The sequence below is a fragment of the Danio rerio genome, chromosome 13 (assembly GCF_052040795.2).
Source record: "Danio rerio strain M-AB ecotype USA chromosome 13, GRCz13ab, whole genome shotgun sequence".
In the NCBI taxonomy this organism is placed as follows: domain Eukaryota; kingdom Metazoa; phylum Chordata; class Actinopteri; order Cypriniformes; family Danionidae; genus Danio; species Danio rerio.
The window spans coordinates 3,041,336-3,065,336 of record NC_141033.1 but is presented as its reverse complement, the minus strand read 5'-3'; the positions used below and the strand labels follow the sequence as shown (position 1 = coordinate 3,065,336).

At 37.3% G+C, this 24,001-nt stretch overlaps 2 protein-coding genes across 4 annotated transcripts in view; one reads left to right on the top strand and one right to left on the bottom strand.

Moving 5' to 3' along the window:
• arfgef3 (ARFGEF family member 3) overlaps nt 1–24,001 on the bottom strand; it is a 973,876-nt gene that overhangs the window by 276,660 nt on the left and 673,215 nt on the right. The gene's annotated exons all lie outside the window — the stretch shown is intronic.
• Nucleotides 107–24,001, top strand: part of pkdcca (protein kinase domain containing, cytoplasmic a) — a 46,522-nt gene continuing 22,627 nt past the window's right edge. For 2 of the 3 annotated variants that reach the window (XR_015505187.1, XR_015505188.1), the window contains exons 1-2: nt 107–989; nt 21,886–22,008. Coding sequence is in view for 1 of the 3 variants with exons in the window: in NM_001161598.1 (NP_001155070.1) it covers nt 294–989; nt 21,886–22,008 (819 nt within the window). In the remaining 2 variants the exon portion in view is untranslated. 3 annotated transcript variants of the gene reach the window in all.

The window sequence follows — 24,001 nt, the reverse complement described above, 5'->3', positions numbered from 1 at the left end:
GGCTCGGTGCTGCTGCGGCGCGCGCTCGAGACCCCCGCCAACCGAGCGCACACGCGCAACTGTCACCATGATCAGCCTTATATGGGGTGGATCTTAAATCATAACTGCAAGATGAAAACAGCATCATCATAGAGAGGGCAGCATCATAGACTTAATTCCTCGGGATCCTGAAGCCTTCACGCCGCACAATACTACACTCCGGCACGGCCAGACTGCCTGCAGCTGCCAGGCGGGTAGGCGAAGGCTGGAAGGGGGAACACATCTATTTTCTGCTAATAATCATAAGTAATAAAATGAAGCGGAGAAAGATGGTGGTAGCGGCGGGCTTCTGCGTCTCGTTCATCTTGGGCACGCTGATGAATTTATTGTTCATTCCGGGATTCGAGCACCACAGCGAGCGGGTGCACCGCCACCACCACCACCACGAGAAACATACGGACGCTCCTGCCCGGCTTCAGATCGACGACTCGCCGCCGGTAGAACCGGCCACTGTTGGGCGACTCTCTGAGCTCCAGCGGCAAATACGCGAGCGGCTGGACGAGGTTTTGCGGTACCGACAGGCGCACTGGCTCGGCACCGGACCTCTGGAACGCCGGCGACTAATGGACCTGGAGCAACGTAGCGAGTGGGAATTATACAAAGGAATTGAGAAAATTAATCATTACGATCCATCGCGATCGACTCCCGCAGTATCCATAGCAACAAAATCGCACCGGGAGATTACGCGCGAGTCGGGGCTCGGCTGCGGCAGTATCGATAACGTTACCAATGTCCAGTATTTGGGCTCTGGATACACAAAGGCGGTTTACAGGGCAGCTTTGAACAGCAGCTTCTCCGTCGCGTTAAAATCAGTCGATTTTGGAGGTCACGACATGGAGAATTGTGTGAAGAAATACGCATCGTCTGCAGACTGTTACAAACTCGCATCCTTCAAAATTATCAAGGAAATGACGCTGATGGAGAGACTGCAGCACCCCAACATTCTCAAGGTAATGTGGATTATATTGTAAAATTGTTTTGGAATCACACTTCATTGGTGTTCAAATATATATATATATATATATATATATATATATATATATATATATATATATATATATATATATATATATATATATATTTATATATATATAAATATATAGTGCTCAGCAATTTTGCGTACACCCCATTTTCAAAATGAATATTTCTCAATAAATATAGGTATTTTGGTGCAAAACAGGTTTATTAAACAGATATATTTATTAAAATATAATTTTAGCCACCGAACATCTTTACAAATATAAAGATAATACGTTTAAATATTTTCCCCTAACATATAAATTTGACCTACTAATTTTTGGACTGTTTTTGTAAACTATTTTGTTAGATTAGCTCGAGATTTGGCTTCTTTGACTAATCTAATGTATGCACAAATCCTTCCTATAGAAATATGAATTTAAATGAGAGATTTGTGAGGGCTGTTGACTTCTTATATTTGCCGAGCACTGTATATATAGGCTATACATGTGATTAAATTCTAAACAGCATTAGCTTTATCATATAGTATTCAAAGTAGGTTAACAACTCATTACCTTTAATTTGCGTTTGCCATTTTTGGAGCAACATTAAACAACTATATCATGCAATGTCGAATTAGAGTGAACTTTTTGTGACCTACATTTTCATTTATAGGCAAGTTATCAGGCCTAATTGATGAAGCTTAGTTTGATAGCAACAAATTAGCAATTAGCGAGCAATTCCAAAGCTAGCAACTAGCAACAGCTGCATTAATATCTATCATATAGGCGTCTCTAATGTAAACGGTGTGTAATTGCAGTGTGGGATCTCATGTGTGAATGTTTACGCCTGGAGTATCAAAATCAACACAACTCAATGGTGTGTGTGTTTAAGTAATTATCCTATCATTCAGTCAACAATGGCTTAAAATGGAGATTGGCTCAGAGTGTCCGCGTGTTTTCTCCTCAGTTATGAAGCGGCTCTGTGTCGTTTTGTGTGTCTAGTATTTGTCAACAACGGTTGTGTAGTTGTTGAAGTTGTAATCAGCTCTTGTAAACATAAGAGAACGAGACTCCGAAATTAACAGCTCTCGTTTATCTTCGGCCGTTTGTCTTCAGGCAGTCCAGCTATAGGTGCAGAAATGAATGCAATACTCACAAACCTACTTAAAACAGATGTATTTTTTAAATGTGATCCAATTTTGATCTGAAAATGTATGTTTGTCAGAATCTGCTGTGATTTTCTAGTAAATTCGAACAGTAAAAATTAACCTGTAAATCAATTCAATAGTAAATATTAGAATTTAGGGTCACACGTTATTTTAATGTACAATTTGCGCTAATAACAAACCATTAACTTATACTTTTACCCTAATAAACCGTATCTAGCTGCTTGTTAATAGTAAGGTACACTCAAACAATTATATTTTTGCTGCCTGCTTATTTACCGTGAGCTTAAACAGCACAATTCTTGAGTTTTTGGGGACAACTGAATTGCTATATGTTCATTTACATTTGTAAAAACAAGTTAGCTTAATCGATTTGTGTTGGGACAACATACGGAATTGTGTAATCCAGCATTTGTTACAGTAGTTGCTGGATTTGGCTTTGGGTATTGGGTAGGATTAGACATGTAAAATAAAATAACACAGTGTAAGTGCTAATAAACGTTTAATATCTTAATAATAGGCTGGTAAAAGCCCGTAGTGAATGGTGTGAATTGTTACGTGCCACCAAATTTAGTTGAGGAAACTCTTTCCCAAAGTATTTTAAGCTGGTTGTTCAAACTACTTATTTAAAACGAGCTGAATCGACACATTTCTTAAGCCTTTTCATGGACAACTTAATTGTTTTATGTTGAACCAACTTAAATTTGCAAAAACATTGGTGTTAATTAAACCAAATTGTGTTGGGACAACATGAAGGATTTGTATGGAAACCAGCATTATTTACAGTGTATAATCCATGACATTATTGATATTTATTTATCTTATAAGCTTAAATCTTGCCTCTACCGTTGACCAACTCATTAGCTGAATTGAACATGGCACAGAGACGTGGTTTACTTTATTTCAGAAGTGCTAACTGTTAAGGGCCTGATATCGAAGGCTTTATCAGAAGCTGTATGTAGATTGAGGGCCGAGGCCTGATTTCATTCTGCTTGCTCACAGCAGGGGACCAACGGTGCAAGACCACAGTTAATGAACTCAAACAAAAGACATGTTTATGGGGGTGAGAGAATATCGGCATAATTATTACACAGAGACACAATGGTCTAAAGCTACGACAGACAGATACCATCCAGACTTTTAGATTAGTTAAATATTAGGATTTTGCAGTGTCTAAAAAACTTTACAATAAGATTTCATTAGTTAATGTATTTACATATAATGAAGAATACAGCATTTATTAATCAAAGTTTTCTTTTACACTATGCATTACAAAAACAAAACTCATAATAAAATAAAACATTTATGTGGAGTTTAAGACCAACCCTTTGTGGGGAAAATATAATAAAAAAATTAATTTAATATCAATATATATATATATATATATATATATATATATATATATATATATATATATATATATATATATATATATATATATATATATATAGTTTAAGTCAGAATTATTAGCCCCCCTCAATTATTAGCCCTGCTGTTCATTTTTCCCCCAATTTCTGTTTACTGAAGAGCAGATTTTTTCAGCAGATTTTTTAATATTTGACAATTTTTTAAAGACAGTAGTCAGCTTAAAGGCTTAACTAGGTTGATTAGCTTAACTAGGCAGGTTAGGGTAATTAGGCAAGTTATTGTATAACGATGGTTTGTTCTGTAGACTATCGAAAAAAATATAGCTTAAAGGGGCTAATAATACTGACCTTAAAATGATTTTTAAAAACTGCTTTTATTCTAGCTAAAATAAAGCAAATCAGACATTCTCCAGAAGAATAAATATTATCAGACATACTGTGAACATTTTCTTGCTCTGTTAAACATTATTTGGGAAACATTTAAAAAGAAAAAAAAATCAAGGGGGGACTAATAATTCTGACTTCAACTGTTTATAGTTTACAGTGCATGCATTATATGCAGCCTAACAAACAATAGGCAATTTGACGTTATTAATATGATTACTATCTTCAATAGTACTAAAACAATTTTACTGAGTGTTTGTTTCCCTATTTTACAGGAATAATCTGTAAATATTCACGTAAAAATTACATGTTATTCTCTGAAAATACAGAAAATTTCCTTTAAAAAGCAGAAAAATAATACCAAAATACAATCAATAACTAAATTTAATGTTAGAATTTTTGCTACAGAAAACATCTGTAAAACAACAAGTATTTCACTGTATAATGAAAAAACTGGAAAATGAAAAAAAATCTATAAAAAATACAATTACCTGTAAAATAATGTTTATTTTTTGCAGTATTGCATAAAAAATATTGCAATTTCAATGTTTTTTTCCAATGTCATTCAGCCCTGATAAATACAGTAGTAAATATATTGTTCATTGTTTATTCATGATTGTAAATATATGAACTAATACAACCTTATTTTAAAGTGTCACCAAAATGTTTAAAAATTAATATCTGTAACATTAAATATGAATTTTCATATATTTGTGACAGCTTTAACACTTTATTTAAATGTAACAATGTGAAAGAAAAATTAGATCCAACCAAGTTTAATATTCAGTCTTGATATTTGTATTTAATCCTAAACCTGTTGCTTAATTTTAATTTGCTGATTTATATCAAGCGCACTAAATAAACATGAATCAAATGTACATATTTGGCAAAATGAGGCTTAAAAAATAATTTATTGGATTTACTAAATGTTAAGGTAAGTGATTGTGAACAATTTATGTGGGCTGAATTTAAACAAACATTAAATTTAGTGATGTATAACTTAATATGTTAGTTTCAAATTCATCCCATATAAATTGTTTGCAACCATTATACCTTAAAAATTGTAGTAAATACAATGAATCATAATTTTTTTTTCATTGTGCAACCTTTATACATGCAAAAAAAATAATAATCTCAGTACATACAAGCATTAACATATTCAGTATCCTCTCATGTACTCTTGCATTTATGCACAGGCTATTTATTTACCCATCTGTTTTGAGTTTAAAATGAAGCTTGGCGTGCTAACACCCGAGTCATTCATGACATAATTTAAATTGCTAGTTGATCATTTTTAATACTTTGTGAAGGTTGTTATACGTTTGTTTCTCTCTCATATATATCACCATGTGTAAAAGTTGAGTTGAATATGGGCGTCAGCTTCATTCCGCAGTCAAGTGCCACGTCTCATTGCAGAGAGCTTCAGAACAAGCAGAGTTCTTAAAACTGCTGTAAATCAGCAGAATTACTCAAATAATAGCTCTCTCTGTAAAGCAGCGATGATGGAACACACTCACACTGATGTATTCATCACATGCAAGCATTAATAAGCAACCAACATCTTCCTCAGCTCCTCATATTTCATTGCAGGATTTTAAAATGCCTAAAAAAGGTCACAATTTGCAATAAGGTTTTATTAGTTAATGCTATTAATCACTGAAAAAAGTGTTGCATGCAGAACTGTTGCAAACAATTTATTTGTGTTGAATTTAAACAAACAAATTAAATTGAATAATGTTCAACTTAATTTGTTTAAATTCAACACAAATAAATTGTTCACAACTACTTAACGTAAAAAAAAATTAAATGAAAATGAAATGAAATTCCAAGGAATTTGATGAACTCTACAATGTAACATGGACTAATAATGAGCAATACTAATAAAGCATTTCATAAATATAAATAACAGCTCTCTCTAGGGCTGCATGATATTGCAAATGTCTGATATTGCAATATACAGTTTTTCTGCGATAAATATTGCGATATGAGTACAGTTTGAATAGCTATTTGACGATTTTCTGGGGAGTCTAACAGTATGGGGTATATGCCGAGCTAGTGTTTTGCCCATGCTGATAAACTTCCGGTGACCTGTTATTGGGAATTTTTTTTTTTTCCATTTTATATGGTTTCTTTTACAGCATCGATGTTGTAATGTCATTCAAACACAATCAGTTTAACAGACTTTGGCATTCATTTAGTTGCCCAAGCGTAAAACGAGAGAAAAAGCCATTTGCTCGCACGTGCCCGTCAGAGCTCCATTGAATATACAGGGGTAAAATAAATGCTCATATTATAAAGACATGGAGGGGGGAAATGTAATGTAATGCAGGGCTTCTTGTACAATCTGAGACCCACTTTATATCAGATATCACTCAGCTAGTGGAGATGGAGATTTTTAAAGAAAACAGACCTTAAACGCGCCAATTTTGCATTGGCATACAATTCACAGGAAACAATTAACATAGGTTACTGGCAAATTAAAAGTCCTATCAGCATGCTTCGGCGTATACCCTATTCAGGTCCCGAAACTGAATAATTGCAATGCAAATAATATTTTCTTACATTGCCTTGCCTCGTTTCTAGTCCACATATTTAAAATACATTTTTAAAGCAAGTAAAAATATTGTTTTGTTTTCACCTTCAGAAGAAATAAATCAAAATTAAGAGTTTTTTCGTAAAACAATCTAAATTATCTGCCATTTGGGTAAGTAAAATAATCTTGTTTTTGGTTTGAAATGTTGAGATTTGAACTAAAAGCAAGTCAAAATTAGAAAAACAAAAACAATATACAGCGAAAGTTGTATCATTTGCCTGTGTTTTTAAGGTCTGTGACTGAGCATTTCGAGAGAGTTTAAAACATTTGGGCTCAAAATATTAAAACAATATTTAATTAATTGGTCCCACTTTATATTGTGGCCTTAACTAATATGTACTTAAACAGGAATTAATAGTTTGTTACAATGTACTTATTGTGTAAATACATGTATTTACTGTGTACTTATGCTTGATTAAATACATGTATGTAATTGCATTTGTAAAAATACACTGTTGACCATCCCTTAAACCAACTCATGCCACCAAACCTGTCCATAACCCAACCTCTTTCCCAACTCAAAAGCACCACAAGTGTTCTCAAATACATTATAAACACAGTAAGTACATTGTATTTATTTTTTGATGTAAGTACATAGTAGTTAAGGACACTTAATAAAAAGTGGGACCAATTATTTATACAGAATTTATATGATTTATGTAAAAATAGTTTTCTTACTTTAGTTTTTGACTTGCTTCTAGTTCAAAAATCAACATTTCAAACCAAAAACAAGATTATTTTACTTACCCTACACTCCTAGAAATAAAGGTATGTGAGCTGTCACTGGGGTTTTACCTTTAAAAAGGGACACATTTGTACCTAAAGGGTCCATATTGGTATCTCAAAAGTATATATTAGTAAGATTTTTAAGAGGAACACTTTTGTACTATTTAGGTACTGATTTGTACCTTTGGGGTATTAATATGGACCTTTTAGGGACACATTTGTACATTTTGAAATAGCTTAAGTGACAGCTGGCGTACCTTTATTTCTGGGTATTAATGGCAGATCATTTCGATTTTTAATTTGGACTTGTTTCCTCTGAAGGTGAAAACAAAACAATATTTTCACTTTCTCTAAGAATTGTTTTAGATATTAGGACTAGAAACGAGAAAGTAATGTAAGAAAATATTTTTTCGCATTGAGATTAGTCAGTTTCGGTACCTGAATACTGTTCGACTCCCCAGAAAATCGTCAAATAGAGCTATTCAAACCAGTGTAGTCGGCATCTTCCTCAGCTCCTCGCCCTCAAACCTAACCAATCACAAGTGCTGCTTTCCATTTGCTTTGGCAGCCGCCGCATCGGACGAAAATAAATGGCTCTTATTTTATAAGTTGCGAGGGTCAGAGGTGAGAAGATACGATACGGCGGGCTGATTAGCACCAGGCTGGGTTCACCAAGAGTGCACGCAGAAAAGATCTGACGGCTCCAGATTCAGAAGTCTTTAACTAACATGTCTGTCAAGCAGATCCCAGTCTTCCTCTTACAAGCGGAGGGCAACACCTGTTATATAAACAGTGCTGATTGGTGCTGGATGTGTGTGTGTGTGTGGACAGTGAGAGTGAGCTCTTTCATGTTCACATCAGGAAAGCAGTCGGGACGTGTCAGCGCTGATGTACGAATTTGTGGATTTGAGGATCGTGGCTGATTAATGGCTCCTGAACGTAAGGGTTTTATTAAAGGGGACCTGTTATGCAGAAATCAATTGAATGAGAAGTTGTGTTGCAGCAGTGTGTGAATATAACCAGCTTCTAGTGGTAAAAGTCATTCATTCATTTTCTTGTCGGCTTAGTCCCTTTATTAATCCGGAGGTCGCCACAGCGGAATGAACCACCAACTTATCCAGCACGTTTTTACGCAGGGGATGCCCTTGAAGCCGCAACCCATTTCTGGGAAACATCCACACACACACACACACACACACACACACACACACACACACACACACACACACACACACACTACGGACAATTTAGCCTACCCAATTCACCTGTACCACATGTTTTTGGACTGTGGGGGAAACCGGAGCACCCGGAGGAAATACAGGATTTATATATATATATATGTTTACCCCTGTATATGAATTTATATAATTATATATATATATATATATATATATATATATATATATATATATATATATATATATATATATATATATATATATATATATATATCAATCATCACAACATCACAAGCAGGTCAAGGTGCTCTAGGATTGGCCAGCCCAGTCACCAGAAATGAACATTATTGAGCATGTCTGGGGTAAGACGAATCCAAAGAATCTTAATGAACTCTGTAAGTTTTGCTAGAACGCTTTCTTTGGCATTCCAGATGACTTTATTAATCAGTGATTTTGTTTATTTGTCATTTCAGTATCGTGGTAAAATTAAAATCACTTTTAAAAAAATGTGTGAAGTAAAATTAAGCCCATTTTAAAAGAATCTATACCTTTACATCAAAACCGAGATATAAGTTGCACTTCATACTGCCATAAAAGTTACTATATACTTATATATAAAGAACACTACCCAACAAAAGTATTGTCGTCGATCTCAGTTGTAAGAGGAACAAATAATAACTTGACTTCTAGTTAATCATTTGGTAAGAAGCTAGGTTTCTCTGATGAATCAACTGTATCCCAATCATCACAACATCACAAGCAGGTTAAGGTGCTCTAGGATTGGCCAGCCCAGTCACCAGACATAAACATTATTGAGCATGTCTGTGGTAAGACGAATCTTGATGAACTCTGGGAGTCCTGCAGGAACGCTTTCCTTGCCATTCCAGATGACTTTATTAATCAGTGATTTGAGTCATGTCAGAGATGTATGGATGCAGTCCTCCAAGCTCATGATGGAGTCAGACACAATATTCATTCTGTCTCCACTGCAGCAGGACTTTATATTCTATACTGGACATTATTCTGTTCAGTGACAAGACTTTTGCTTAAGCAAAGTCTTACTGTCCTAATTAAAGAATTCTAAATTAAGGCATGATCATATTTTATTTGGCTAAAATAAGCGTAATCTAGAGGCCTTTGCCTTTCATATAAGCCACTTCTGATACCAAATAATCAACTAGAATTCACATTATTATTTGTTGCTCCTAAAACTTGGATAGGCGACAAGACTTTAGTCAGGTAGTGTGTATGCAATATATACACACATACTTTATAAAATTTCCTTATGATTTGTTGGCTGGACGTTATCTGAAGCTGCACTTATATGGGAAAGATTATCAGTACAATGAATAATGATTTTAGTGTTCGTTTTTCAATCATATGACTGTAGCTGACTTGTAGCATGTAACGCAAGTCATCTAGACTAATGTTTTGGTGCTTTTTCTGTCCTTTCTCACAGTAAAAATGATCAATCACTTTCCTTTTTGTGGAAAAGCGCAGCCCCGACATTCCTAGTTGTGTTTCACGGTTGAAAGAGTAATAATACGAGGTCGGAGCAACGTGAGAGAGTGAACAAACGATGGCAAAATGCGTGAACAAGTTCTCCGCAGTGTTTGTATATGGCAAGGCATTTGAAATGGTGTGCCGGGCAATCTGCAACACAGCTTGGGGGCCCGATTAGGGTGGTCTTGTTCTGGGATTACGTTTACATTAGCATGTCATTCTGTTAACTCTTCAGATTCTTAGTCAAGTCCCAAAATACACACACGCACACACACTGCAGGGTAATCAGTAACTTGCTAATGCGCGCATGTAACATGTGGATGTGAACGCTGGGTGTCCTAAACACAGAGGCCCCTGGGGTCATTTTTAAGACGGCAGTGAGACGGAGAGTTTTAGTGCGAGACGCAATTAAACACGGGTTAATACTTTAACCTCTTAGCTTGTCAGGAAGGCGATCGGTGAACAGGAATCATATATCTGCATTTAAAGGCGACCTATTATGCAAAAAATCACTTTTGTAAGCCGTTTGAACCCAGTTATGTGGCAGGTGTGTGTGAATATAACCAGCTTCTAATGGTAAAAATGTATTTATAAATGTTTTATTATCAGACTTGAATGTACAGTCTGCAGAAACACTTTGATTGACATTCTCCCTTTGTACGTGTCATCAGATGGGGGAAGCCCCGCCCATTAGTGACCATCTCTTCCTCGTTAGCATAGACAGCCCTAAGTGAGGAGCAGCCGTCTATCATAAGAGTTTTTACATAAGAGCTCTCCTAATCTCCATAGACAGCAACAGTCCAGATATCAAATCCCAGACAATTTTGTTACTGAGTGGAAAACATGCAGCAGAAATGTACAGTTGAAGTCAGAATTGTTAGTCCTCCTGAATTATTAGCCCCCCCTGTGTATTTCTTTCCTCGATTTCTGCTTTCTGCTTTTATCTTTGTCATGATGACAGCACATAATATTAGACCAGATATTCTTTAAGATAGTAGTATTTATCCTAAAGTGACATTTAAAGGCTTCACTAGGTTAATCAGGTTAAAGTTAGGGTAGTCAAGTCACTGTATAACAGTGGTGGTAAACAAAAATTGTTTAAGGGGGGTAATATTATTGACCTTAAAATGTTTTTTAAAAAAATAAAAGCTGCTTTTATTCCAGCCAAAATAAAACAATTAAGACTTTCTCCAGAAGAAAAAAATATTATAGGAAATACTGTGAAAATTTCAACCCGGGCTCATTGTGCAAACGTAGCCCCGCGGACGTTTCTGCAGACCGCGAAATACGTCCCGGGAGGTACGTATTTGAGCAGTTTTTGTTTTCGCGGATCCGCGAGAGGCCGATGTGTGCGCTTTTTTGCGTCTCGAACGCCTCTCGGGAGCGCACGCCGTTCGCGCCCGCGCTGTTCTCGCGTGAAAAGCCGCCGGTGGCCGCTGTGGAGCGACCGTCCGTCCCACTGACTGGCTGAACGATTGAACAATCAACCGGGCGGGCGGCCAATCGGCGGACCCAACCGCCCTCCTCTTCCTCCTCCTTCCCTAAACCCAAGTGACGATTTGCAAAAGCCGTCCAGAAAAAAAAAAGCAAAAGCCCTCGTCTGATTTTGACCGCGTTTTCGGATCTCGCCGCGTTCTCGCCCTTATTTTTTAGATTCTGTTTTTCATCCTACCTGATTTCTGGAACCGCTCTTCCTTGGACCCGATCCCGGTCGTCCCCGTGGCCGGCTCCTCCTCCTCCGGGCCTCCGCTCCGCCGACGTAACACTGCGAGCTAAGCGAACAAACTGGTTGCAGCGGGAAAGCCCTCCACACGGTTTATGGAGCGAGCACGAAGAGGAGGAGCCCCGTAGCGCTCGCTCGAAAAAAACTAAATGCGGCCATACGTACCTTCGGCCACCTAAATCGCGGTCTCCAGAAATGTCCGCGGGGCTACGTTTCCAGAATGAGCCTGGGTTGGAAAATTTCCTTGCTCTTCTAAACATTACTTTGGAAATATTTGACAAAGAAAGTCTAATAATTTTGATTCAACTGTATGTATCTTTTTCAGCAGCATGGATGGTGTTGAGATGTTTGCTAGTAGTATTTTACTTCTCAATCTTTTCAACTTCTCCTTAGCTTCATTAAAAAGACCTTCGCCGCTTGCATATAAGGGTTTTAAATAACAGAAGAAGAGAAGGATTCTGGAAGGAAATGAGCTGCGGATGGGGATGAATGTGACTGTAAGACCTCTGTCCTCTTCCTTCTCCATCGATCTGCTCTCTGTTTATTTTACTAGGCAGGAACAGGCTGATGAAGAAATCAACTTGTCTCTTCCCATTGTGCGCTCGCTTCACTAAAAAGATCCATGCGACTTTGAGAGCGCAGTTTCAGAAACTAAATGAATTACGTAAACAGTTCAAGATGAATTAATCTCGTGTTAGCTTGCTGGAGGTGTTTAGTCATCGCAGCTCTGAAAGATCCTCATCATCAAGAGTCAGGATTCATTTTTGACATTTTTACCTGTTTATTGATGCTTTTGAATTGCAATTTAATGTTTCTTCCAACAACTTTTAACCGTGAAAAGTTATAAAAAGTGACTTTAATGAACATATTTAATAGTTTAAAGTGATATAATGTCTGGGTTGGTGTTGTATATTACCCTACAAAAACCTTGTAATAAGCTGCCAGCACATTTTCTGTTATTTTACAGACTTGTTTCTCTATATTAGGGCTGTACAATTTGGGGAAAATATTTAATTGCTTTTTTGTTTAACAGATATTGCAATTTCGATTTGATTTGCGATATCATTTTGTAGTCAAGCTTCAGTTCAATATTCTGTATCGTAGCTTCTTACTGCTAAAAAAGGAATTGAAAAGATATTAAATAACTCCAAAGAGCTTAGAATGACAAAGAGGCGACACTCTAGTGTAATTTGGGAAACAGCCACTAGAGGGCGCGGCGGCCATTTTGGAATGAAAGCTCCAATAGTACAACGGCATATTATAAGTCTGTAAAATAAACTAGTAAAAGTGCTGATGATTGTGATAATAAGTGTTGTATTGTCGTCTTTCAGGTTGTATCTCAGCTTTAATACGCTTTTTAATTAGATAAATAAAAACAAAGAAGCTGCTTGCCATCGCAAAAGTAATGAGATCCAATGGACGGCCGATCACTTTCACTCCAAAATGGCGGAATGCAGGGCTGTTGCTGGGCGCTGCTGTTGCATTGGAACGTTCTATCGAGTGTCGCCTCTTGGTCATTCTAAGCTTTTTGCTAACTCCAACATTTATTCTAATTTATTTATAAATATCCAGAAATTAGTTGAGGCAGTGGTGCAGTAGGTAGTGCTGTCGCCTAACAGCAAGAAGGTCGCTGGGTTCGAACCTCGGCTCAGTTGGCGTTTCTGTGTGGAGTTTGCATGTTCTCCCTGCCTTCGCGTGGGTTTCCTCCGGGTGCTCCGGTTTTCCCCAGAGTCCAAAGACATGTGGTACAGGTGAATTGGCTAAATTGTCTGTAGTGTATGAGTGTGTGTGTGGATGTTTCCCAGAGATGGGTTGCGGCATGAAGGGCATCCGCTGCGTAAAAATGTGCTGGATAAGTTGGCGGTTCATTCCGCTGTGGCGACCCCGGATTAATAAAGGGACTAAGCCGACAAGAAAATGAATGAATGAATGAATCAGAAATTAAACACAATTGTTTCTCTAGAGCAAACAGTAGTGAGTTATGGCATTAGTTATCTCCTGGTGCCTTTGTGATGTTTTTTATATGGTTTATCAGCCGCAAACAACTCTGAAGTTGTACTTTGCTGTTGTTTGCTACTAGATTGAGTGTCACTGGCAATACTTTTAGTTGACTTTTTAGCAAGACACTCCTTATATAGCAGTCTTTGGTGCTTTTTACAGTCTTAAAAGTGATTAGTTAGTTAAAGCGAGTAAGCCAGTTGCCCTAAAAGCAGCAAGTGGACTTTACAAAAATAATGTAAGTAAACCCATTGCAACTAGGTGCTGTTAAGTTGACTTAATTTTTATAATTATGCAAATTGTAAATTTGTTTTTTTAAGTATATATATATATATATATATATATATATATATATATATATATATATATATATATATATATATATATATATATATATATATATATATATACATAAATATTAAATAAACGTGTTTTGTAAAAAAAAGTGATTAGTTTAATTATTTTTTTAATTGCAAAATTATAAAAATGAAGTCAATTTAACCGTACCAAGTTACAATGGGTTTACTTGCATTATTTTTGTAAAGTCAACTTGTTGCTTTAAGGCAATTGGTTTACACACTTTAAGTAACTAATCACTTTTTACAATGTAGGTGCTTGTTGTTGTATTTGCTCTTACTGTGGCAACAATTCTGGGACAGCTCTTACAAATGACCTGTTTTTGTTCGGTGTCTGTGACTTTGAAACCAAAATATTCCCATATTACCGACATGCTGATATGAATTTGTCTATTAATCCTTCTGAAGTGGCAGACGTCATCGTTTCACTTGTCCGCACTTTCCTGTTTGTTTTATTGTGGGCTTTCCGCATAGTTTGGTTGCGAAATTCTGATTGGGCAGAACAAAAGTGTGCTCACTCAGTTGGCTAGTAAGAGTATCAGACACAGATGCCATGCACGCATTTGCTCTGGGTGGTGGAAATTATATAATACATATATAATTCATATTTCAGCCTCTTGCGATTAGCTAATGGCAGCGTTTCAAATCGCGATTCGATTTTGATTAATTGCACAGCCCTACTCTATCTATTACTGTTTCTTTAACATTATACTACTTCAAACTACTAAAATGTCAATAAAAGTCACTGTTTTTGTTAAACTGCAGAGTTGAATTTTCAACATTAATATGACTACTAAAATGGCATACAGTTCAAGTCAGAATTATTAGCCCTCCTGAATATTTTTTTTCTCCAGTTTTAGCTTAAGGGGGCATTTAAAGGCTTAACTAGGTTAATTAGGGTGAAGTTAGGGGAATTAGGCAAGTCGTGATATAACAGTGGTTTGTTCTGTAGACAATCAAAACAAATATTGCTTAAGAGAGCTAATGATATTGATAATGATAATGATATTTTAAAAAGTAAAAACTGCTTTATTCTAGCCAAAATGAAACAAATAAGACTTTCTCCAGAAGAAAAAATACTATAGGATATACTGTGGAAAATTTCTGAATCTGTTCAACATCATTTGGGAAATATTTGAAAAAGAAAGAAAATTTCACAGGAGGGCAAATCATTCTGACTGTAGTCATCGCAGCTCTGAAAGATCCTCATCAACAGCAGAGTCACGTGGAGCGCCGGGCACAGAACCAGAGGGAAAACCTCTGAAGCCTTTGAACGCTCTGGCAGAAAGACTGAACAATTTCACATTTCCCTAATAAGTCTCAAATCTGCTTAATGTTCACTGATCAATTTTAGAGGCAAAGGGAAAATGACTCAGAACTTTTTCCAGCGGCTTTCCTTCAGAAACTCTGATTAAAACAAGGTGCTGAAGCTCTTTCCCTGAACCGTTTATTCCCTTTTGCTTTTTCCCTCTGCGCACACATTTGAACTAGGCATGGGCTGGCATAAGTTTCTGACAGTACAATAATATTGAATAAAAAAGCCCAGGTTTTGTGATTACTGCTCTAAAATATGTTCTTTTTAAATGTCTGGGTAAAAAAAACAACACAATATACTTTATTTTAAGAAACATTTCATATATTTTGGAGCAGTAAGCATGTCAGGCTAAATAATTCAAATACATTATTGACTTCTGCTGTCTTCATTCAATTTAGATTTCTTTACAACCTAAAACTGCATCTTTATCCTTCTTTCTGTGGATATACAGTAAGTCACTGTAATGTTCAGGTCTATGGCATGCTTGGATGTTTGTTTATAAGCAATGTGTTTTGGTTGCTGAATCATGACCAGTAGTTTTTGATGTGAAGGGTCCTTTTCTCCTGAAAATACTCTTGCCCTAAAAACTAAACAAAATACTCAAAAATCACATTAAAAAACAGTCTGTACAGTCGGTGTCAAGCCCCCGTTTCTGAGCAGCTCTTGTTCCTGTCTTCACTGAACGTAGATGCGGGTTTTCCCTGCCCACTACTATTTCATCTCTGGGCAAACATGGCTGTCTCTGTGGGCATTTTGATTTGTTGCCAGCGTGTCCTCATTAAATGATCGTGGTAAGGGTTTCAAGTGAACGTGTGTTAGAATATTAATGGCACCTAACAGAAATGCTTTTGTGAGTGTCTGTATATCAGCACACGTGGCACCTGTGAGGATTTTTCAATCTGATGAAGTTGAAGTTGGCATCATGAAATGAAAAACTCTTTCAGGCCTTGGTATTATCATTAATAGTACTCATTCAAGACCTATAGGACTATAGCTCTGGATAGCTCTGTCTTAAAGGACTGATGTTCCCATATTCCGATATTCTGATTTTAAGTCTGATAGCTCCACCCTGCGAGACTGATAGCTTCGCCCTGTAGGACTAATAGCTCTGTCCTAATAGACTGATAGCCCTGCCCTAAGGGATTAATAGCTCCACCCTAAAGGACTCATAGCCCCGCCCTAAAGGACTGAAAGCTCCACCTTAAAAGACTAATAGCTCCTCCCTAAAGGACTGATATCACCACCCTAAAGGACTGATAGCCCTGTCCTAAAAGACTAATAGCTCCTCCCTAAATGACTGATAGCTCCACCCTAAAAGACTAATAGCTCCTCCCTAAAGGACTGATAGCTCCTTTCTAAAGGATTGATAGCCCCGCCCTAAAGCGCTGGTAGCTCCGCCCTGAAAGACTGATAGCAACACCCTAATGGACTGATATTCCTGCCTTAAAGGACTGATAGCTTCGCCTTAAAGGGCTGATAGTCCCGCCCCAAAGGCCTGACAGCTCCCCCTAAAGGATTGATAGCTCCGCCCTAAAGGACTAATAGCTACTACCTAAAGGACTGATAGCCCCACCCTAAGGGACTAATAGCCCTGCCCTAAAGGACTGATAGCCCCGCCCTACAGGGCTGGTAGCTCCACCCTAAAGGGCTGATAGCCCCGCCCTAAAGGACTGATAGCTTTGCCCAAAAGGACTGATAGCCCCGCCCTAAAGGACTGATATTCCCGCCTTAAAAGACTGATTGGTCCACCATTAAAGGACTGAAAGCTCTGCCCTAAAGGACTGATAGCCCCGTCCTAAAAGACTAGTAGCCCCACCCTAAAGAACATACAGCTCCACCCTAAATGACTGATATTCCCACCCTGCAGGATTGATAACCCTGCCCTGAAGGACTGATAGCTCCACCCTAAAGGACTATTAGCTCCACCCTAAAGGACTGATAGCTCCACCCGACGGACATTTCATGTGACCAGAAATGAAGACCATGAGGCCTCCCTTAATGATCCCGCTTGCTCACTCTTTGCTGAAAATAGAGTCTCTTGAATTGGCCAAACTGACTGCCAAACAAATGAAATAAATAATTAATAACCGATTCCATCTCTTTTATACTGCTTATATGCACAGCTCTGGAATGCAGTCATCAGTCAAGAAGAGAGTAAACTCTTCCCATACAACTGGACAAAAACTAGATGAAGTAACATGCACTTCTGCGGCTGCTGACTTCAGCATCTGCCAGAAAGCACCTCTGGAGAGATACTGAGTGCTCTTTTTTGGTAAATGAGCTTGACAGCCAGGTTGACCTTTGTGCTGGTGTCAATCAAACGGCTCCGTGCGGCAGACAGAATGACTAACCAAGAATCTGACTATAGCAGAGACTGACTAACCCACACACTCACACTTCAGATGATTGGCCTGATAATAGTCATTAGAGAGCGTTTATCTCAGATAGGGTCTTGCTTTCTGGGAAATCTGTCCGTACGCAGATCTTAGATCAGATTGGCACTGTTCCTGCTTCAAATCATGAGGCAGAATCCTCCCACAGGGACAGGCAAAAAGATCCAGAGCTGCTGCCCCATATCTGACACTGATAGTCAGTTTCTGTCTTCTGTTGAACAATAAAGACATTTTAAAGAAAGCTGAAAACTATAGAAGTCAATGGTTACAGTTTTCGAGCATTTTTCTTTATATCTTCTTCCTTGTTTAACAGAAGACAGAAACTCGTAAAAGTTTGAAACAAGTAAAATGTGAGTGAATAATGACTGAATTTAATTTTTGGGTGAACTAACCCCTTTAATATGTTGCGATTGTTTAAAATAGTTTATTCTGAACATACGGCAGCTCCTGCTGATCTCCAGTTAAACCAACTGCCAAGACTCAAGTCTGCCATACTGGCTGCCAGCAGTTATTTTCCAGCATGTCTGTTCTCTGTAAGGTAAAGTGACCAATTATTGCCACAAACATTTATAGCTTTTATTATTCATGAATATGCCCACAGTCTGACTAAGGTTTATGACCACATGAATGCATCACAAGCAGAACTGATTGGTTGATTGGTTAGTGTTGGTTGGTGTTGGTTGGTTTCAGTTGGTTGGTTTTGGTTGGTTTGGATTTGGTCGGTTGGTTGGTTTTGGTTGGTTGGTTGTTTTTTGCTGGTTGATTGTTTTTTGTTGATTGGTTGGTTTTAGTTGATTGATTGGTTTTTAGTTAGTTGCTTGGTTGGTTTTGGTTGGTTTTGGTTTGTTTATTGGTTGGTTGGTTGGTGTTGGTTGGTTGGCTTTGGTTGGGAGGTTAGTTTTGGCTGGTTGGTTAGTTTTGGTTGGTTGGTTGATTGGCTGGTTGGTTGGCTTTGGCTGGTTGGTTGGCTTTGGCTGGTTGGTTGGCTTTGGCTGGTTGGTTGGCTTTTGTTGGCTGGTTAGTTTTGGCTGGTTGGTTGGTTTTGTTTGGCTGGTTGGTTGGTGTTGGTTGGTTGGTTTTGGTTAGTTTGTTGGTTGGTTTTGGCTAGTTTGTTAGTTTTGGTTGGCTGATTGGTTGGTTGGTTTTGGTTGGTTGGTTTTGGTTGGCTGGTTGGTTTTGGTTGGCTGGTTGGCTTTGGTTCGTTGTTTGGTTGGTTTTGGTTGGTTGGTTGGCTGATTATTTTTGGCTGGTTGGTTAGTTTTGGTTGGTTGGTTGTTTGGTTGGTTGTTTTGGCTGGTTGGTTTTGGTTGGTTGGTTGGTTTTGGTGGGTTTTAGTTGGTTATTTTGTTGGTTGGTTTAAGTTAGTTTAGTTAGAATTTTTTTTTACCTATCCGTGACATCCTGTTGTGTTTATCTGTTAAAGTTTTCTTGGAATAAGATATGTGCAGATAAATGTTTCTTTTATTTTTGTTTTTGGGTAGGTAGAATTATCAATAGAAATTTGTGTGTGACTATATGTATGTTGAATTATTTCCATTTGTTTGATACAAATTTGATTTAAAAAAAAACATCCCCTTACAAAAACTTTTTTTTTTATTATGTAGTATTTATTATATTATTATTTATGTATTATTTATTGCATTAGTTTATTGCAAATTAAAGATTATTTATGACATTGTCAAATATTATGCAAAAAGCAACATAAATGTCCAAGAATGTATTAATTATCTATTCAATTAGTTTATTATTGTAGCTGTGAGTCATTCAGAAACTCCTGCTTCAGGAGTAATGCTTAGTGTGTATGGACTAGTCAACATAACACTCAGCCTGTTGTCACCGGACACTTTTAGCATTGACATATCCGTTTGAGGTGTTGTGCATTGTTAGCAAGTGTGAATGATGAAACTAAATTGAGCAACCTACTGGACTAGACGTTTGCATATTGCACACATTGACTTTGAAGGTTACAACCATGCCACAGATCAACATGGAAGCTAACTTGTTAACTTACACACACACACACACACTTTGCTTTGGGGTAATATAATGACCTGCTGTCTCCATTCGACCTCCTGACATTATTCAGCTTTGATGCTGGTGATGGCTCCGCCGCTTACACAGTCATAGGTTGTTTTCTTTTTAGATTTTTAAATTTCATGCTGTTTCATTTTAACTAGCTGCTTTGGCTTGAATTAGGAAATTCTTAGGAAAATTTTTCTATAAGCAAAGAGCCTAATTTCTGCAGAACTAAGAGCTCGTCATAGCTCGCTGAAGGAGTCGGTCTGATAGCAGCGGCCATGACATTTTTACTACAGTGCCCTCCACTTATATCCACTTGTTATGATTGACGTCACGCAATGCAGATTTCAGGTCCAAGGGCTCTATCAGACCATAGAGGGAGGCTCAACAAATGCTCACAAAGCGATTTGATAGAATGTGCCAAGCATATCTGCCAACACTCCCATTTTTCCAGAAGTCTCCTGTATTTCACATACATCTACCGCCAAACATTTTGTCCTTGTTTGACAAGTTGCCAGATCTTGTATGAAGCTCATCACCACACAATTGACAAAATATTCAAATCCCCAAGCATTTTTACCTCAATCTGGCAACATACGTTATAACCCTGTTTCGCTGTTGATTTTTGCCTGTGGTGCTTAGAGTTGAGTTGTTGGTTGGTTTCTGTTTCGTTTGGTTTGTTTGGTTAGGTTTAGTTTGATTGGTTGGTTTTGGTTGGTTGGTTGGTTGGTTGGTTGGTTGGTTGGTTGGTTCGTTGGTTGGTTGGTTGGTTGATTGATTTGGGATTGGTTGGTTGGTTTTGGTTGGTTTTTGTTGATTGGCTGGTTGGTTGGTTTTAGTCAGTTGGTTGTTTTTGGTTTTGGTTAGTTGGTTGGTTTTGGTAAGTTTGCTGGTTGGTTGGTTGCTTGTTCTTGGTTTGGTTGGTTAGTTCTGGTTCATTGGCTAGTTGGTTGGTTGCTTAGTTTTGTTTGGTTGGTTGGTTTGTTTTTGTTTGGTTGTTTTTTAGCTTGGTTGGTTTAGTTTAGTTTGGTTGGTTGGTTCTGGTTAATTGGCTAGTTAGTTGGTTGCTTGGTTTTGGATTGGTTGGTTGGTTTGTTTTGGTTTGGTTGTGTTTTTGCTTGGTTAGTTTTAGTTTAGTTTGGTTAGTTGGTTGTTTTTGGTTTGGTTGGTTGGTTGGTTGGTTGGTTGGTTGGTTGGTTGATTGGTTGGTTTGGTTGGTTGGTTGGTTGGTTGGTTTTAGTTTAGTTCGGTTGGTTGGTTGTTTTTGGTTTGTTTGGTCGGTTAGTTTTGGCTTAGTTTGGTTAGTTGGTCTTGGTTTGGTAGTTTTTTTGTTGGCTGGTTGGTTTTGGTTTGGGTGGTTGGTTGGTTTTGGTTTTGGTTTTAGTTTTAGTTTTGGTTTTGATTTGGTTGGTTGGTCTTAGTTGGTTGTTTGGTTATTTTGTTGATTGCTTGGTTTTGGTTTGGTTAATTAGTTAGTTAGTTAGTTAGTTAGTTAGTTAGTTAGTTAGTTAGTTAGTTAGTTAGTTAGTTAGTTGTTTTGTTGGTTTGGTTGGTTGGTTTGGTTGGTTGGTTAGTTGTTTGGTTGTAGTTGGTTTTGGTTGGTTGGTTGGTTGGTTGGTTGGTTGGTTGGTTGGTTGGTTGGTTGGTTGGTTGGTTGGTTTGGTCCAATTATATCAGATCGCTGTTAAAGCTTATAGAAAGCTTATGTATATTTATTTATTAATACATGTATTACATAAATGAAAAGCTAATTTATTCAGCTTTTGTATGATAAATAAATCTCAATTTTAAAAAATACTCTCATGACATTAGTTTTTCTATAAAAACAATTATCTGCAATTAATTGTTATAGATACATTTTTTGTTCATATGTTGAGAAAATACCAAAACATATTTTGCAACATTTTGTTGAAGACTTTTTCGAAGCCTTCTTTGCACATATTTTCCAAGGGTTCCAATATAAGCGGAGTCCACTATAGACAAAACACAAACATTTACACACCAGTGCAAACCATGCTCATTGCCTGCTGTCTATCTGTGCCCATAACTTATTTTGTCTCCAGAACTTATCACACACACTATGTGCTCTGATCGGTTTCCCTGTATTTTTTGAACACACTGCTGTGAGTGTTTTTGTGCTTACGGACGCTCTTGTCTTTCATGCAGCTGTACGGCTCATGCTATCAGGACAGTAATGATATAAAGGAGACGGTGACGGCAATCACGGAGCTCGGCAGTCCACTGGAGATGATCCAGCTTCTGCAGACACCCTGGGAGGAAAGATTCAGAGTGAGTCAATGCGCATTTCACACACACCATATCTTTGCTGTCAGAGGAGTAAAACATTACTGTAAAACATCACATACAGTTGAAATCAGAATTATTCGTCCTCCTGTAATTTTTTTTCACAGTATTTTATAATATTATTTTTCTAGTTTTTTCTAATTTGTGTTATTTTGGCTAGAATAAAAGTGCTTTTAATTTTTTAGACCATTTTAAGGTCAATATTATTATCCCTTTTAGAAAATATCTGTTTGATTTTTACCCTGCTATTATTTAAGAAAAAAAAATATATTTTTGTAAAAGAATGGCACATGAAAACATTTTCAGTAGTGGGCCTTTAAATGCCTCTAATTTTGCATAATTTCCAATATTATTTATGTAAGATGAATAGCAGATACAGATCATTTACTCTGAATAAACAAGCACAGACAAAATTACATTCATTAGATGAAATTGCAACTATTTCATAATGCAAACAGTTTTAATGACTTCGACCCTTCTGAGCCCACATCTCCTGTCTGCATCCTGAAGCATTGCTCACACATGGTTACTTCAGTGTCCTGCGTTTTTGTGTGTGTGCATGCTGCAGCTTTTCGGCCCATGTGGTTTTTCAGTTCAGCTTTTGCTTGATCGCAATCATTGAAGAACAACTCCCATACTTCCTGTGGCCGCATTACTTCCTGTGCAGTGCAGGAGCTCTTCCTTTGATAACAGTTGCTGCAGATATGAATGAACTTTAAAAACAGAAAACAGCGTGTCATAATAATTTGTGAACATGGGCTTAAATTGAGAGACGTGATCATTTACAGCACAGGTGTCAAACTCAATTCCTGAAAGGCCGCAGACTAATCGAGTCCTTCAGGCTTGATTGAAACCTACAGGTGTGTTGGAGTTAGGCATGGGACGATAACAGGTTTCAAGGTTACCTTTGCTTTAAAACTGCCAATATTTTCTTTTATACCCTTTCTAATGTTTATGTAAGGTTTTTGTTTTTTTCACACTTATTTTATTTAGTTTAGTTTTTCATAGCAATTGTATCTTCAGCAGAAAATGAACCTTTACATCAAAAGCTACTGGTCCAAAATATTTTAAATATTTCATAAAATAAAATATATTGTGTTCAACGAGAGAATTTTTTTTACCCAAATATTTAAAAAGAACTTCTTTTGGAGCAGTGATCACAATACCGTGATACCGTGAAGTTTTATCCAAGGTTATCATACAGTCAGAATCTTATACCAGCCCATGCCTAGTTGGTGTTGGAACTAAACTGTGCAGGGCTGAGTTTGACACTCCTGATTTACATAATCAGTATCCAAACATTCAGTACTTTAATTAGATTGTGTCTGCATATTAGTCAGTATGCAGCTGAATCAGTCTCAAAAATAATATGTTCCTGCTGTTGATTTTCTCAGCACTTTTACAGCTTCTTTAAGGCTTTTCTTGGCCTTCTCTGTCAGGTTTTGGTGACAGAAAAAAGGAGGACCTAATTGTAGGGGTCCAATGTCAGACCTAAAATCAACCAAATATGAACGTCTAGTGATGCTACAGCTTGACCTTATGTGGACGTTACCAATATGACGTCTATTAGATGTTTGATTTTGGTTGCCATACTTGACGAATAAATGTCAGTATTTGACAGTATATGACATTGGTTTAAGATGCTGGCTTGATGTTGGATTTTGGTCACTTTCCAACACAACCTAAAATTAACCAAATATCAATGTCTACGGATGTTACATCTTGACATTGTGTGGATATTTCCACTATGACCTCAATAGGATGTTGTATTCTGGTCACTTTCCAACACAACCTAAAATCAACCAAATGTCAGCGTCTACTGATGCTACAGCTTGACGTTGTTTGGACGTTACCACTTAGACTTCTATCGGATTTTGAATTCTGGGCACTTTCCAACACAACCTAAAATCAACCAAATATCAACGTCTACTGATGTTACATCTTGACATAGTGTGGACGTCACCACTATGATCTCTAT